This window comes from Saimiri boliviensis, chromosome 1 (genome assembly GCF_048565385.1).
Source record: "Saimiri boliviensis isolate mSaiBol1 chromosome 1, mSaiBol1.pri, whole genome shotgun sequence".
Taxonomy (NCBI): Eukaryota; Metazoa; Chordata; class Mammalia; order Primates; family Cebidae; genus Saimiri; species Saimiri boliviensis.
In genome coordinates this window covers 3,260,741-3,276,794 of record NC_133449.1, presented here as the reverse complement: position 1 = coordinate 3,276,794, position 16,054 = coordinate 3,260,741, and the positions used below count along the sequence as shown (strand labels likewise).

The 16,054-nt window shown below is 52.8% G+C and overlaps 1 protein-coding gene across 1 annotated transcript in view; it reads left to right on the top strand.

Annotated features, from left to right (window-relative positions):
- The window catches only part of ADI1 (acireductone dioxygenase 1), a 31,741-nt gene extending 22,828 nt beyond the window's left edge, over window positions 1-8,913 (top strand). The window contains exons 3-4 of the mRNA XM_003939427.4: window positions 5,016-5,195; window positions 7,681-8,913. Of these exons, the coding sequence (XP_003939476.1) occupies window positions 5,016-5,195; window positions 7,681-7,800 (300 nt within the window). The 3' untranslated portion in view covers window positions 7,801-8,913. The remainder of the gene's footprint in view (window positions 1-5,015; window positions 5,196-7,680) is intronic.
- The last annotated feature ends 7,141 nt before the right edge of the window (window positions 8,914-16,054 follow it).

Sequence of the window (16,054 nt, the reverse complement as noted above, 5' to 3'; positions counted from 1 at the left end):
AGTTTACAGAAGTGTGGGGCGGCTGATGACTGGGTCTGGAGTTTTCTGCTCTCAGACTTGTGCACACTGAGCCCCCAGCTGGTCAAGCACACTTCGGGTTTGTCGACTCTGGCCCTGGTTCCTGTGGCGGTTTCTGCTCTGGCTAGGGGTGGATCTTTCTGTTGGCCTGTCTCTCCAATGTTAGGGGTGGTGGTTTGCTCTGTGACCTTGCTTCTCTTGCAGATTTTAAAATAGCTGATTTTTCAGTTTGTTCAGCTTTTACATGTTAGGATGGGGTGGTGACTTCTAAGCTCCTTAGAAAAATACGTAAGTGAACAAACCATACCCGACAGAACTAAGAGCAGAAGAGCCTAAGAATGTGGAAATCGTTCAAAAATGTAGAATTGTTCTGTCGTGTGATTTGAGTTCCTTTGATCTGTGTCAAATGATTCTTGCTGGTCAGAGAACAAATCTTGTCTTTATTTCTCACTGAGTGCCCTAACGATTCATTAGATTCTGGTGGATGTAAATGGTGTGGCTTTGACGTGGAAGTTTAATGAGCTGCCTCTTCTTAGCCACGTTTTATCTCACTTAACAGAGGCTGGCCTGCTGCTATGTTGTGAGTTACATTAGCTTCATCATCGCTGCCTTCTGGAATTACTTCTCTCCTGGTATAAAACCCTCTTGCTGATACAGGCTTATCCTTTGTTTTTCTAAAATAATCTGTTCTGATGATTTTACGATTGCCATTGGTTTCCTCTGTGTTGGATAGGTTGTGTGTTCTTAGCGGGAATCCTCCGTGATGGCCTTGTGACTAAGCATGCCTGAGGCTCCCCTCATTGCTGATGTCAGCGTGGCCTGGGTGAAGCCAGAGTCTGTCACGGCTCCCCATGGGGAAGTTCCTTTCCCTTTCCTCTGTAACTAGTAAGAAATGTGTGGAGAGTTACGTTTAGACCATGAAAATCCCGTCTTTCCTCAAACTTTCACTCAATGTTTTTATTAAGTCTTGATGATTCCTGCCTCTGTGGGTGTGACTGTCATGCCGCGCAGTGGTGCTCCCTGGGGTGGGTTTCCCTGTCGGGAGGCGCGTCCCCTCCTCTGCTGTTGATTTGCCACCACGGTGCCCTAGGTGCGTCCCCTCCTCTGCCGTTCACTCGCCACCACGGTGCCCGAGGCCTTCTTGTTTCACTTGTTGGTCTGTGGTCCAGTCTTGCTGGGTTTATTTTGATCTTCTCATTGTCCCAAACGTCAGACTTGGCAAGCAGGAGCCTCGTTAGCTGGCTTCTGTCCCCTGGCACCTCCCCAGCCCATCACTTTCTGGATCCACAGTGTGTCCGGGCTCACCTCCTGCTTTTTCTGCCCTCATGCGGGGTCAGCTGCTCTTCCTGGCACCTGTCCCTGGTGTTTAGAAACTCAGATGGGAGTGCCACTGCGGAGTCACTGTGCACAGACACTTTCAGTGGACGGATGAGTAGTGTGTGTGTGAATGCATGCATGTGAGTCTGTGTACATGTGAGTGTGCGAATGCACATGCGTGAGTGGGTACGTGTGTGTGAATGCATGTGTGTGAGTGGGTACATGCGAGTCTGTGTGTGAATGCACGTGCGTGTGCACATGTGAGTGCACATGCGTGTGTGTACATGTGAGTCTGAATGCACATGCGTGTGTACGTGTGTGTGAATGCACATGCGTGAGTATGGGTACGTGTGTTTGAATGCATGCACGCGTGTACATGTGAGTCTTGTGTGAATGCATGCATGTGTGTACATTGTGAATGCACGTGTGTGTGTGTGAATACACATGCGTCAGTGTGTGTACATGTGTGTGTGAATGCTAGCATGTGTGAGTGTGCATGTGTCTGTGTGTGTGCATATCAAGTAGTTAGTTCAAACGGGCACCTCTAACTCTGGTGAAATCGGCAGGGCTTTCCTTTGCCTTCCTTGTAGTATTTCCATCTCTCCTCCCACTGTGAGAAGGCCGGCTCCCGATCATAGCACTATTTTTCCCATTCTCTCAGTCCCACAACACACACAAAACAGTGTCAGCGTGGCTACACCCAGACCATTACAAACAACGGGCCTACTGAGGAGAAGCTAAGCTTGGATTGCAGTTTTTCTGTCTTAGACTGAGGATGTCATCAAAACAATATGTTTAAAAGTTATTTCAGTTTGTCTTCTTTTTTTTTTTTTTTTTTTTGAGATGGAGTTTTGCTCTTGTTGCCCCTGCTGGAGTGCAATGGCATGATCACTCACATGTGGCTCACCACAACCTCCGCCTCATGGGTTCAAGTGATTCTCCTACCTCAGCCTCCTAAGTAGCTGGGATTATAGGCATGCGCCACCATGCCCAGTTAATTTTGTATTTTTAGTAGAAATGGGGTTTCTCCATGTTGGTCATGCTGGTCTCGAACTCCCAATCTCAGATGATCTGCCTGCCTCAGCCTCCCAAAGTGCTGGGATTACAGGCGTGAGCCACCGCACCCAGCCACTTTGTCTTTTCTTTCTGTGTGGCTATGAATAGGTTGATTTCAAATTTAAGATTTTCTTCCTAATCTTGTTTTCATATTATTTATGATTTTGTAAACATAACAAGGTAGGCTGGAGGCCAGGAGTTTGAGAGTAGCCTGGGCAACATAGTAAGACCCTGTCTCTAGAAAAAAAAAATTTTTTTAAATTAGCCAGGTATGGTTGTGCCTGCCTGTCACCCAAGCTGTTTGGAAGGTTAGGCAGGAGGATCTCTTGAGCTGGAGTTTGAGGCTGCCGTGAGTTGTGATTGTGCCGCTGCACTCCAGCTTGGGCAGCACAGTGAGACCCTGTGCATATGTATATGGAAAGGTGCCCTCATTCCCCCCCTGTATTTTCCATACTGTAACTGGCCCTTGGCCCTGCCCCTGCCCCAGGAATGGCGGAAGAGGCCCTGGAGGTGCGGTGGGCTGCTTCAAGTAAATACCAGACCCGAAGAGTTTTGCAGAAAAGCAATTTATTAGGCAGAGAGAGAGAAAGAGAAATAGGGAAAGAGAGAAGGCCAGCTCCCACACTGTCGTGGAAGGCGATCCCAGAGAGGGAAAATCCACACAGGGGAGAGGCAGGGGGTCTTCTAATATGGGAGTTACTCCCGCCCCAGTCACGTTCTTGTCCCATGGGAGGAGTTCCTTCCAACTTCAGCTGGAGTGATTGATCTTCGATTCTGACATCTGATTGTTCAGCCCACTGTCCTCCCATAGTTTTTCGCGGGGTTTCTAAATAAAAGGAGCTCACCTGGGCAGTCTACCTTCCCGGGGCAAGTTAGACAAAGACCTCTAAGCTCCTAGATGGAGACAGATGGAGACGTGAAAGAAGGCAGGTCAGGCAGGTCTCGGGAAGTTCCTGCCTTTGAAACCACGCCCCTTGTGGACCTGGGAAGAGAAGTTACACATTCCCTCAATACTGTTCTCACCTACCTCCTGTTGATAACCCATGTTATTATTTTCTGGTTGTCATGACAAGGTTTTATATGAAACCTGTCTGCGCCATACACCCTGGGTAGACACGCTGTGATTTGGCCTGTCACTCTTCTGTTTTGGGCATTTGAGTTGTTTTCAGTGTTACAGGAGGGAAATAATCCAGCAATGAGTAGCCTTGTGGGAACTTAGTTTGTGCTGCTGGCGGTGTGTGTGCAAGGTTTGTTCCTTGAGTGGGATTGCAGGGGGATGGCCCGCGTGCTATGGATGGGCTGCCATGTGCTGTGGATGAGCCGCGTGCTATGGATGAGCTGCCATGTGCTGTGGATAGGCCGCATGCTGTGGATGAGGTGCGTGCTGTGAATGGGCTACCACGTGCTGTGGATGGGCTGTGTGTTACGGATGGGCTGCCACGTGCTGTGGATGAGCCATGTGCTGTGGATGAGCTGCGTGCTCTGGATGGGCCGCGTGCTGTGGATGGGCTGCCACGTGCTGTGGATGAGCTGTGTGCTGTGGATGAGCCATGTGCTGTGAATGGGCTACCACGTGCTGTGGATGGGCTGCCACGTGCATTACCACAGATGAGCTGGCGGCTGCTCCAGAGCATGAGGATCTGCTGAGCGGGATATGGTGTCTCAGCGAGGTTCTTATCTTAGGTGCTGCTTTTCTGCACATGCATGGGCTTTTCTGAAGTGTGTAAAGTTTACATAAGGAAACTCACACACTCCCGAGTGGAAGCTGTGGAGCTGTGAGCAGTGCAAGCAGAGTCAGATCATAGGGCACAGTCTTGGTGAGGGGGTATGGATATTTACTGCACAGTTCTCTCAGTGTTTTTGCATACTTGAATGTTTTTACTATAAAATGTTAGGGAGAAAAGACCTTCAGAAAGACACAAAAGTCAGACCAGGCATGGTGGCTCACGCCTGTAATCCCAGCTACTCGGGAGGTTGAGGCACAAGAATCACTTGAACTGAGGAGGCGGAGGTCACAGTGAGCCAAGATCACACCACAGCACTCCAGCCTGGGCGACAGGGCACAATTCCATCTCAGAAAAAAAAAAGAAAGACAAATTCAGTGTGGGGAGACAGAAAGCGCCCGTGGAATGTGCGCCTGCCTCCCTGCAGCGCCCCCGGCTTCTCACCCACACTTCATGTTGGAATTTCATGACTGCTGTGATGGGTGTGAGCATGGGGTCAGGTGTCCTTGGGGCGGTGTCACTGTGTGAGGTTGGGCCAGTGACTTGGCTCCTCTGTACCACTGTTCCTCCGTCTGTACAACGGGGAAGACAGAGCAGCCGCCTGGTACGGCCGTGCGGGCTTGGTGAGTCAGTCCGTGGGAAGTGTGCAGAGCCCTGCTACGCGTCTCTTCACTCCTTCAGTTACTGCCCTTTTGTTGACCAGCTTCACAAAATATTCCAGCTATGGCCCTTCTACTTGTTAGGAAAATAATTCTTAGCAAGGGGAGTTTTCATTTTGATGGAGAGAAGTTCTGTTCTCCGCAGTCCTGGCCCACCGAAGGCTCAGGCTGCTGAGTGGGTGGGTGCTGGCTTGTGTGACGGGTCTCCGGTAGACTCACAGAAATGTCCCTCCTGGGCTAGATAAAGATGTTTTACGAGGAACATTTGCACCTGGACGACGAGATCCGCTACATCCTGGACGGCAGTGGGTACTTCGATGTGAGGGACAAGGAGGACAGATGGATCCGGATCTTCATGGAGAAGGGAGACATGATCACGCTCCCCGCGGGGATTTACCACCGCTTCACCGTGGACGAGAAGGTGGGCGCGCCGTGCTTCCCCCACGCCTGGCCCGTGTGCTGTCCCTGGCCGTGGCATCCCTGCCGCTGAATTGCGTGGCTTTGTGGACTCCAGGTGTGCTTGCCAGTCTCGGGACTCCTCGCTCTGTGCTGCAAGGAGAGTCCTCGTGGAGCCGCAGGCAGGGTCCGAGGTGACAGCTAGCCTTCTTTCCACGGCAGCCCCGGCGGCCTCTGCCTGCCATCCTGGTGGACGGATGTGCGTTTCCCACCCAGCAGCCGTGGCCCTGCCCCGGCCTGCGCTTGGCAGTGAGGCGTCTGTAGGGTTGTTGTGTTGCCACACTGTCACTTTGAAAGACTTTTCAGTTTTGGAATGAACAGTAGCTCAGTCCAGTCAGGATTGGCAATAAACACAAATAAGGTCGCTTTGGGGTTCACTGGAGGCGATGGGGCTCGTGCTGAGACTGAAGTACATTTTTGGGTAAATGCTAAATGCACATGTTTAACACTTCGACATATGAAAGGGGACCTTTCACCAAGGTCTCCCTCCGACCCCTGTTCCCAGCCACCTCGTTTCTCTCCTTGAAAGTAACCAGTATTCCATTTAAACATTATTTTGAGAGTGACTTCATGCATACCCACGTGCGCGTCAGTCAAGATTCTTTTTTGAGATGGAGACTCGCTTCATTGCCCAGGCTGGAGTGTGGTGGCGCGATCTCGGCTCACTGCAACCTCTGCTTTCCAAGCTCAAGCGATTCTCCTGCCTCAGCCTCCTGAGTAGCTGGGATTACAGGTGCCTGCCACCACGCCTGGCAAATTTTTGTGTTTTTAGTAGAGATGGGGTTTCATCATGTTGGTCAGGCTGGTCTTGAACTTCTGGCCTCAAGTGATCCACCTGCCTTGGCCTCCCAAAGTGCTGGATTACAGGCGTGAGCCACCGTGCCTGGCCTGGTCAGGATGCTTACTATTCCTCTTTTCAAACAAAAGGCAGCAGACTCAGCCTGTGGTTCTCCATGTTACCTTCTCTGCATGCTGTGCACTGGGGAGTGTTTCATGTCAGTAGCTACCGGCCTTGGCCCTTCTTACAGCTGCGTAGTACTCTGGCGCTGGACACGCTGTACTGGATTTAACCATTGATTTATTTCAGTGGCTGGTTCACCCCCCAATGAGTATATACATTGTTTCCAGGTTTTTGCTCTTGTGAACAGTGCTCTTGTGAACAGTGCCCTTGTGAACATTGCTGTAATCAATACCCTTACATGCTTGCCATTTTGCACTTATGTATGTTTTTCTGGAGGGTAAATTCCTAATCGTGAAAACTGAATCAAAAGGCGTGTGTGTTTTTAGTTTGGACGGATGTTGTTGAATTGACCTCTCTTGCCCACCAGCAACACAGGGGCCCTGGTGCGGATTCTTAGGAAAACTGAAGCCAAGCCAGGCGGAAAGGAGGTGGAGGGGGCATGGAACGGGAGCCGGGGCTTTTCCTAACGGTGTTTCTCAGGTGTGGAGTTCAACACCAGGCTCCTCTGCGAACACTCTTACCTGGCGTGTGAGGACAGCCGCACCGCTGCGGGGGGTTAGGGGTGCCCTTAGCTTTCCTGAGAGGATGTTTTTCCAAGGTTTTTGGTTTTCTGCTTTCTCAAGAATGCGAGAGGGGATCAGGTGCGCTTGCAAAGTAAATACCCGACCCCAAACAGTTTCTGCAGAAAGTGAATTTATTTGGGTGGAGAAAGAGGAACAGGAGAAGGAGAGAGAAACAGCTGGAGTGAGAGACTCCAGAAAGATGGCATCTAGGAGGGGAAAGGCAGCTTTCACACTGGGTGGAAGGGAACTGAGAAACAGAGAGATGGAGTTCAGGAGGGAGACGGGCTTCCACGGCAGAGTGTTCGTGGGAGGGGATTCAGACATGGAGTCCAGAGGGGTGTGCACGAAGGGGACTTATAACCTGGGAGGAACCCCCGCCTTCTCCGAGACCTTTGGCCAATGAAAGGAGCTTCTTAGAACTTCCGCTGAAGTGATCGACTTTTGATTTTTCCCACACCCTCGAAAATTAAAACAGAGACCGTTTTTTTTTTTTTTTTTTTTTTTTTACAAAGACGGGGTTTCACCATGTTGGTCAGGCTGGTCTTGAACTCCCAACCTCAGGTGATCCACCCACCTTGGCCTCCAAAGTGCTTGGATTACAGGCGTGAGCCACCACGCCCAGCCAGAAACCGTTAAATCTCCCAGATGGAGAGAGATGGAAGCGGGGGCATGGCTCTGGGAAGTTCTTGCCCCTAAAAACTATGCCCCCTCGTGGACCCGGAAAGAGAACACATTCCCTCACCACCTGATAACGAATTTGCCTTCCAAGAGTAAAACGTGGCCTAAATTGTGAAAGACACAGAATAAAAAGAGCAAGGAAAGTGTTGGTAGCAATTAATGTTAACAAGTTGATATGTCAATAAATAAAAGTCAGTAGAAGGCCGGCTGGTTTAACGAGGGGCTGGGTGTGTTGGTCTGTCTTCCAGAACTACGCAAAGGCCATGCGGCTGTTCGTGGGAGAGCCGGTGTGGACGGCGTACAACCGGCCCGCGGACCATTTCGAAGCCCGGGGACAGTACGTGAAGTTTCTGGCACAGACAGCCTAGCAGTGCTCCCTGGGAGCTGCCACGCACCTCGTGAAGGTTCTCAGCACAGTGACTGAGCAGAAAATCAGTCGTTTTCTCTTTGCATTTATAGGTAGAGTCAACGCTAGTTTCCTTTGTAGATTGATTTGATCAGAATATTTTGTGATGAAAGGATCTAGAAAGCAGCTTGGAAGTGTAAGCAAGTCACCTTCATTTTCTCTAACTCAGATCGAGACTAGTGGGTCCGTGGCCCTGTGTGAGTTCATGCATTCATCTCAGACCCAAATGAGAGTGTCATCTCCCAAAATGCTTTTCCTTAGATGCTCGTCTGGAGGTGATGCTGTGGCTGCCACGTAAGAAGGTGTGATCATCGATAGCAAGCCAGCCAGAGACAAGACACTTTTTTCTCCCACAATTCTGCCTTGGGGCAGGTTGTGCTGGGGGGAAGGGCTCCCATCTTAAAGGGCACAGACTGAGTTGCTTATACCACTTCCTTGTTCAAAATAAAGTTAGCTGCCTTAATATTATGCTCATGGCTTGGAGTTACCTTATATTCAAGAATATATGATACTTTGCCTGGTTTGTTAAAATTGCCCCATTTAGATTCTTTCTATAATTGTTCTTGTATGTAAGTAATTTACATATGAGCTGTGTTAGTGTTTTTTCACTGTGAGATCTCTAGATTCTTTCAGAGTCAAGTTCTTGAATTTTAACAAGAGCATTAGTACATACATTTTCTACCCACCAATTCTGAGATACGATTATGCCTAGTGTGTTATATCATAGAAAAACCCCAAGTTAACCTTATGTTTTGGAAGGACAGGTCATTTTCTAAGTATTTTTATTTAACTGGATAAAAAATCTTCATGTTGGAATTAATTTTTTAATTCCCTCCACACTGTACAGCGGAAATTCAAGCCTTAAATGTGTAAGGAAACTGTCTCAATTTAAAATATATGCAGGTGGTGCGATGATAAGGCGAACATCCCGGACTGGCTCTGTGAGGTATGGCTCTATTTCAGTCATTAAAGTAAGTGCTGATCTACTGATGTTTTTATGAATTCATTTCTAAATGGGCATTATAAATAGAGCTTGTTCATTTTTAAGAATTAAACGTTCATATGATGAACTGTCTCTTTAAGTTGCCTTTCTTGCTTCATATAATTTTTCCCCGTCTGAATTCGTAGCGTTTGAAACTGTGCTGGGCTGGCTTCCCTCGGACTCCGCTTTCGCCTTCTCAGCCTCCTGGATGTGGTGCCTGAGATTTCTTCGCTTCAGAGCTGTGTTTTTACGGGCAAGAGTAAGTTTCTGGGCGCAGTGGCTCGTGCCTGCAGTCTCAGCTGTTCACGAGGCTGAGGTGGGAGGATCATTACAGCCTGGGAAGTCGGGGCTGCAGTGAGCTGTGACTGTGGCCACTGCACTCCAGCCTGCGCGACAGACCAAGACTGTCTTAAAAAAAAAAAAAAAAAAAAAAAAAAAGTAAGAGCTGAGGCAGATAATAGAATTCTGCTAAAGCACTTAAGGTGAAATAACATTTTCTTTTCCCAGGAAATTGTTCACATCTTTCGTTTTTATTGAGTTATCATTTACATACAATAAAATGCACTCATTTTAAGCGTTTTCAAATTGTGGCAAATGAAGCATGAACAGAGGCAGAAGGACACAGGACATTTTCATCACCCAAAGGTTCTCACGCCCCTTCTTCGGCCCCTCCACCCTCTCCTAAGCACCCTGTGTGGGTGGGTTTTGCCTCTTCTAGAGTTCGATGCACGTGGAGGCCTGCAGCGTGTCCGTATTTGTGCGCTCCTGCTTCTGTTCCCTGATCCCCACTTACACCATCTCCCGGGTCAGGGCGGCCCCTTGCTAGTATCTTAAGCACTGGACTGTTTGCGGAGAGCTCGAGGGTTGGAAAACCTTAAGCGAGAGGAAATTGACTGCAGTGAGAAGCAGGGCTCCAGGCGGGGAGAAAAGCTAGGAGGTGAAAGGCTGTTCTAGAACAGTGGGGGTCTCCCTTCAAGCCGAATGTTGGAGAAGACGGAGCCTTGGCTGGCGCGGTGGCTCAGCCCTGTAGTCCCAGCACTTTGGGAGGCTGAGGCAGGTGGATCACCTGAGCTCAGTTCAATAGCAGCCTGGCCAACATGGTGAAATCCCTGTGTCTACAAACATACAAAAATTAGCTGGGCATGACGGCGGGCACCTGTAATCCCAGCTACTTGGGAGGCTGAAGCGGGAGAATTGCTTGAACCTGGGAGGCGAGGTTGCAGTGAACTGAGATTGCGCCATTGCACTCCAGCCTGGGCGGCAGAGCGAGACTCCCATCTCAAAAAAAAAAAAAAAAAATGGATCCTTTATGTGAACACACCCTCGTCAGGATTCTCAATCACGCATTTTCCCAGGAAGCCCAGCTGTTGGTGTCCGGGTTTGTCCATTTAGAAAGGGCTCTGCCTGTGGCTGAGTGAGATACACCTGGACACGTGTGATTTTTCCAGTGTGCCCTCTTTTTACAGGCACAGATGTATTTATTGCTATGGCGTTTCTGACTAGGATATTAATAAATCAGATTATGAATTACTGCACTTCGGTGTGGCTTCAAGCTGGGTAATGTGTTGGCATTTTCAAGGCACTTCGTTTATCCCTGCTCGGGGTGCACGTCACGCTGCGGACCACGCAGGCCACCCCATGAGAGGCTGCCAGGCTTGTGGGCACCTCACCCTCGTTTCTAAGGCGGAGGCGCGGACCATCCAGGAAACGTCCAACCTTGTTCCATCTTGCTCCAGATTCAACATCTTATCCCAGTGCGGTCCTGGCCCCAGGATACTTTTCCCGGTTTGGAATGTAGCTGTTGAAGGCTCTTCACTCCTGTGGGGTTTCGGTTCCTCACTCCCGAAGAGTGAATAGGTCATCTCCTTTATGATTTTTTATTTCTCTTCTTGACCATCCGTTTCTTCATCCTGTTAACTAAAAGATGACGCCATTTATCAATTTAGAAAAGGAAATACAGATATATTTTTTCTGTTTTTGAGATGGAGTTTCATGTTGCCCAGGCGGGAGTTCAGGGGCATGATCTCGGCTCACTGCTGTAAGGCTGGTTGCCTCGCCGGGAGCTCGGACAGGCCCATCCCGCTCCGCGCTGGGCACCAAGCCCGCCCTTGAAACACCCCTCCAAAGTTTGAAAGAATCCCCGCCAAAACCTGCCCAATAGCATTAGGCCCCACTTCCCCTGGGCAGGCCGCACTCCGGAAGTCCCGCTTACCGGAAGTCCCGCCTACCGGAAGTCCCGCCTGCCCATGCCCCAACCAGCCCGCCTACCGGAAGTCCCGCCCGCCCACCTGTAGCCACCGCTTCATCTACATCCAGTTTCTCTGCAGCCAACGAAATTGCCTTCGCTTTGTTTCCCAATGACCAATCAATCGTCCCCGCTCCCTATAAAAGCCTAGGCCGTGGGCAGTCGAGTGCGGCTTCCCGGCTCCTCTCCGCAGGACGTGGAAACGCCCGCGAGTTGAACTAATTGGCATTTAATTTTCTTACGCTGGTCTCAGTTTCCTCATTCTGAACTCAGCACTAACCCTTAACAACTGCAACCTCCGCCTCCTGGGTTCAAGCAATTCTGCCTCGCCCTCCCGAGCAGCTGGATTACGCAGGGCGCACCACCACACCCGGCTGATCTTTTGTATTTTCAATAGAGACAGGGTCTCACCATGTTGGCCAGGCTGGCCCTGAACGCCTGACCTCAAGTGATGCATCCGCCTCAGCCTCCCAAAGTGCTGGGATTACAGACGTGAGCCGCCATGCGTGGCCTAAAGACAAATTTCTTGTGAAGAGCTACAGTCTGCAAAGTGGCATCTCGCAGGCCGGGAAGCACAGCCTCCCGCGGAGACCCGAGACCGGCACCCGGAGGAGCAGGGGCTGGGGCGGGAGCTTCCTGCGGAAGCCGGTGGATGAACAGACACGTTCCACGGGTGGCGGGAGGAGCTCTGAGTATTGGCGAGGTGGTTCTGACGCGTGCGTATTGAACACACATGCACGTGGCATCCGACCCTGTTCCCCCTGGAGAGGGGACTCAGCGTCGAAGTGCGTCCCGGGCAGGCCCTGCGCTCCCAGCGGTGAAGCAAGGCCAGGAGGGCGCCCGGCGCGCAGCCTCCGCAAACCGGCCCGTCCGCGGGCTTACTTTTGTCGGGAGGAAGTGACTGAGATCGGTCTCTCGTTCCGTCAAAGCTGTGGTGACGGCTGGCGGAGCAGGGGCCGGTCAGCCAGCGCTGGGCGGCGGATAAGCCGCAAGTTGTTTTCATCTTGTCATCTCAAGGCCAGCGCTGGGTCAGCTGGTGGAGAAGGAAACCCTCGTGGCGGTGAGGACAGCTTCTTATTTAAGCGCCGGGTGGGAGACTGCACCCTCGCCTGGCAGGGCCTCAGGTCCTGTGTCTGATTTGGTGTCTTATTGCCACAGTCTGTTCTGTGGTCTCGCCGTCTCAGTTTTAACATGAATGCTGGCCCGTTGTGTCTAAACCCCCAAAGGGAGGGTGTACAGGGAGGCGTGTCTGACCTTCCGGCCCGTGGTGCCTGGGAACTCGGTTTTTAAGGTTTCTAGGGGGTCTTCTTGGCCAAGGGGGTCCATTCAGTCAGTGGGGGGCTACGATTTTACTTTAAATTTGTGATCCTCATCATTCAGCGTAGAAGAGCTGGACAGACCCCCAAGAGGCGCCGCTGGCCTCTGAGCAGCGGCTGTCGGTGGACGCCCTCCTTAGCCAGGGCCCCAGGGACGGTCCCTGCGTGTGAGCTGATGGAAAACGAGCATGACAAGGTCTCCTCCATCAGCTCACAGCCCTCAACTCTCCATTTAAAAAAAGCCTAAAGTGACCTCTTCCAGAAGGAAGGAGAAGACAGATTCCTCATCACGCTGGAGCTGGGGGAAGCCAGGGAGGAGCTGGGTCCCCGGGACTGCCTGCCTCGCTTGGTTTTCTGTCGTCCCCATTGCTCGGTTTTTTGTTTTTTGTTTTTTTTTTGAGATGGAGTTTCGCTCTTGTTACCCAGGCTGGAGTGCAACGGCACGATCTCGGCTCACCGCAACCTCCGCCTCCTGGGTTCAGGCAATTCTCCTGCCTCAGCCTCCTGAGTAGCTGGGATTACAGGCACGCGCCACCATGCCCAGCTAATTTTTTGTATTTTTAGTAGAGACGGGGTTTCACCGTGTTGACCAGGATGGTCTCGATCTCCTGACCTCGTGATCCACCCGCCTCGGCCTCCCAAAGTGCTGGGATTACAGGCATGAGCCACCGCGCCCGGCTTTTTTTTTTTTTTTTTTTTTTTTTTTAAGACAGAGTCTCACTCTGTCGCCAGGTGCCAGGCTGGAGTACAGTGGCACAATCTCGGCTCACTGCAACCTCCACCTCCTGGGTTCAGGCAATTCTCCTGCCTCGGCCTCCCGAGTAGCTGGGACTACAGACGTGCGCCACCATGCCCAGCTAATTTTCATATTTTATTAGAGACGGGGTTTCACCATGTTGACCAGGATGCTCTCGATCTCTTGACCTCGTGATCCACCCGCCTCAGCCTCCCAAAGTGGTGGGATTACAGGCGTGAGCCACCATGCCTGGCCTGCTCGGTTTTTAAGAGAAAACTTAATCTTGTCCTCTGGCCATATGGGTACAAACCACGCATTCTAATTTTTAATTAGAAATTATAGCTACTACGTTCACTTATTGCATCAGATTGTTAAAATATACACAGATGGCTGGTCCTACACAATGAGCAGATGCTTTGTACACGGAGCTCACGTTTAGCCTCACGTCTGATCACGGCTTCCATCCACCGGGACGGGCAGATTCTTTCCGGGGGCCTCCCCTGGCTGTCTCGCACTGTGAACGCCACCCCTGCCTCCCGCCCACACCGCTGCGACCCGGCTCACAGAAACCCACACTCTCCTTCCAGCCCAGCGAGCTCAGGGCGCCGGACGGCCACACTGCCCACGCTGCCAGAGTTCACCCAAGACTTTGGAGGAAATGTTCGTTCTTAAATTTGTGTCAGTAAGCCAGGCAGCTTTCCGGCTTCCCTAGAAGTAGTGGTCCTGTGGATCGTGGGCTTCGTTCTTTACCTCCTTCAATAAAAAGGAGCAGTGGAAAGGCCAGCCGGGCTGCAGCGGGCGCCTGACTGCACCAAGTGGCTGCCGACTGGCTGATTCGCAGGAGATTAAACCCAATTCCAGATGAAGGGGTCTCCTGTCTCTGCTCGCGTCTGTCACGTGTGCAGGTGCGTCTGTGTGCGTGTGGGTCTGCTTGTGTGTGTTAGGCACACTCCGAACGAAGACACCACCTAAATAGGCTTCGTGCGAGCAACAGAGCTGTGTGTTCACCCGGGTGCGGGCGAGCTGAGTCTGAAAAGAGTCCGCAGAGGGCGGTGGGACAGGAGTTGGTTTCATAGGTTTGGGGTAGGCCGTGGAAAGTTACAGAAGTAATAATTCAGGGCGGTTTTTGCAAGCTGGGGTGGGGGGGGTGTCACTGTGGGGGGTTGTCACAAGGTCCAAGGTCCGGTGTCACAAGGTTGGCTTATCAGTTGAGGCAGGAATGGTCAAGGCAGCAGCAACGGTGGAGTGTCGCAAGGTCGGTTAATCAGACGCTGCAGGAGCTAGCCGTCCTTTTTTCTGGAGGCCCACCTGCGGCTCACAGGGTCGCCATGCTGTAGTCCCCGGTGCAGTCGGTTCAGCGAACCGTGTAGTGTGCACGCCTGCAGCGGGTGCTCCTGTGAGCTCTCCGGAGAGCCCGGGAGGCCGGCGGCTAGGAACTGCGGGGCGTCAGCAGCCGCTCCGGGCTCCGCGACCTTTCTTTCCCCGCCTGTCCCCCCAGGAGGCGGCACGTGAGGGACTCACTGCGGACGTGCTGCTGTGCGTCCACGCGGGGATCGCTGCCTCTACTGACGAGGTGTTTCCTGGTTACGCGGTGAAGGGGCAGCTTCAGACGTTTCATTCTCATGGCAGCTCTGGCGGCTAACACGGGCTCCCTTACCTGGGCCGGCTCCTCGGTTCCCGAGAGGAGGCCTCTGCCGGCCAATCGGACCCCTCGGTTCCCCGAGGGGAGGCCTCTGCCGGCCAATCGGACCCCTCGGTTCCCCGAGGGGAGGCCTCTGCCGGCCAATCGGACCCCTCGGTTCCCCGAGGGGAGGCCTCTGCCGGCCAATCAATCAGACCCCTCAGTTCCCCGAGGGGAGGCCTCTGCCGGCCAATCGGACCCCTCGGTTCCCCGAGGGGAGGCCTCTGCCGGCCAATCAATCAGACCCCTCAGTTCCCCGAGGGGAGGCCTCTGCCGGCCAATCGGACCCCTCGGTTCCCCGAGGGGAGGCCTCTGCCGGCCAATCAATCAGACCCCTCAGTTCCCCGAGGGGAAGCCTCTGCCGGCCAATCGGACCCCTCGGTTCCCCGAGGGGAGGCCTCTGCCGGCCAATCAATCAGACCCCTCAGTTCCCCGAGGGGAGGCCTCTGTCGGCCAATCAATCAGACCCCTCGGTTCCCCGAGGGGAGCCCTCTGCCGGCCAATCAGACCCCTCGGTTCCCCGAGGGGAGGCCTCTGCCGGCCAATCAGACCCCTCGGTTCCCCGAGAGGAGGCCTCTGCCGGCCAATCAGACCCCTCGGTTCCCCGAGGGGAGGCCTCTGCCGGCCAATCAGACCCCTCGGTTTCCGAGAGGCGGCCTCCGTTGCTGCGTGGCTGTGAGTTATGCAAGTCACCGAAGCAAACCATCCCGCGCGGCCGGGCGAGGGGCGGACGGCAGCCCCGGAGCTGAGGATGACTTCCCAGCGCGGGCTCCTCGCGCGTTCCCAGAGCCTGGTGTGCGGTGCCAGAGCCACGTGGGTGGCTGGATGGCTGGAGCCTGGTTCCCGTCACACGGACCAGGAATGCGGCATTTCCGTGCGATCTGAAAACAGCCGTTTGACGGAAAGCCGTTTCCTGTAGAAAGGCTGACGCGGCGGCTTCGGGAGGCCTCTGACCGTGTGGTGAGTTACGCAGTGAGAACTTGTGAAAACGATGGGCACGGTGGCTCCCGCCTGTAATCCCGGCGCTTTGGGAGGCCAAGGCGGGCAGGTCACCTGAGGTCCGGAGTTCGAGACCAGCCTGGCCAACAGGGTGAAACCGCGTCTCTACTAAAAATGCAGAATTAGCCAAGCGTGGTGGTGGGCGCCTGTGGTCCCAGATACTCGGGAGGCTGAGGTGGGAGGATCACTTGAGCCCAGGAGGCGGAGGCTGCCGTGAGCCGAGGTCCAGCCTGGGCGACAGAGAGACCCCGTCTCAA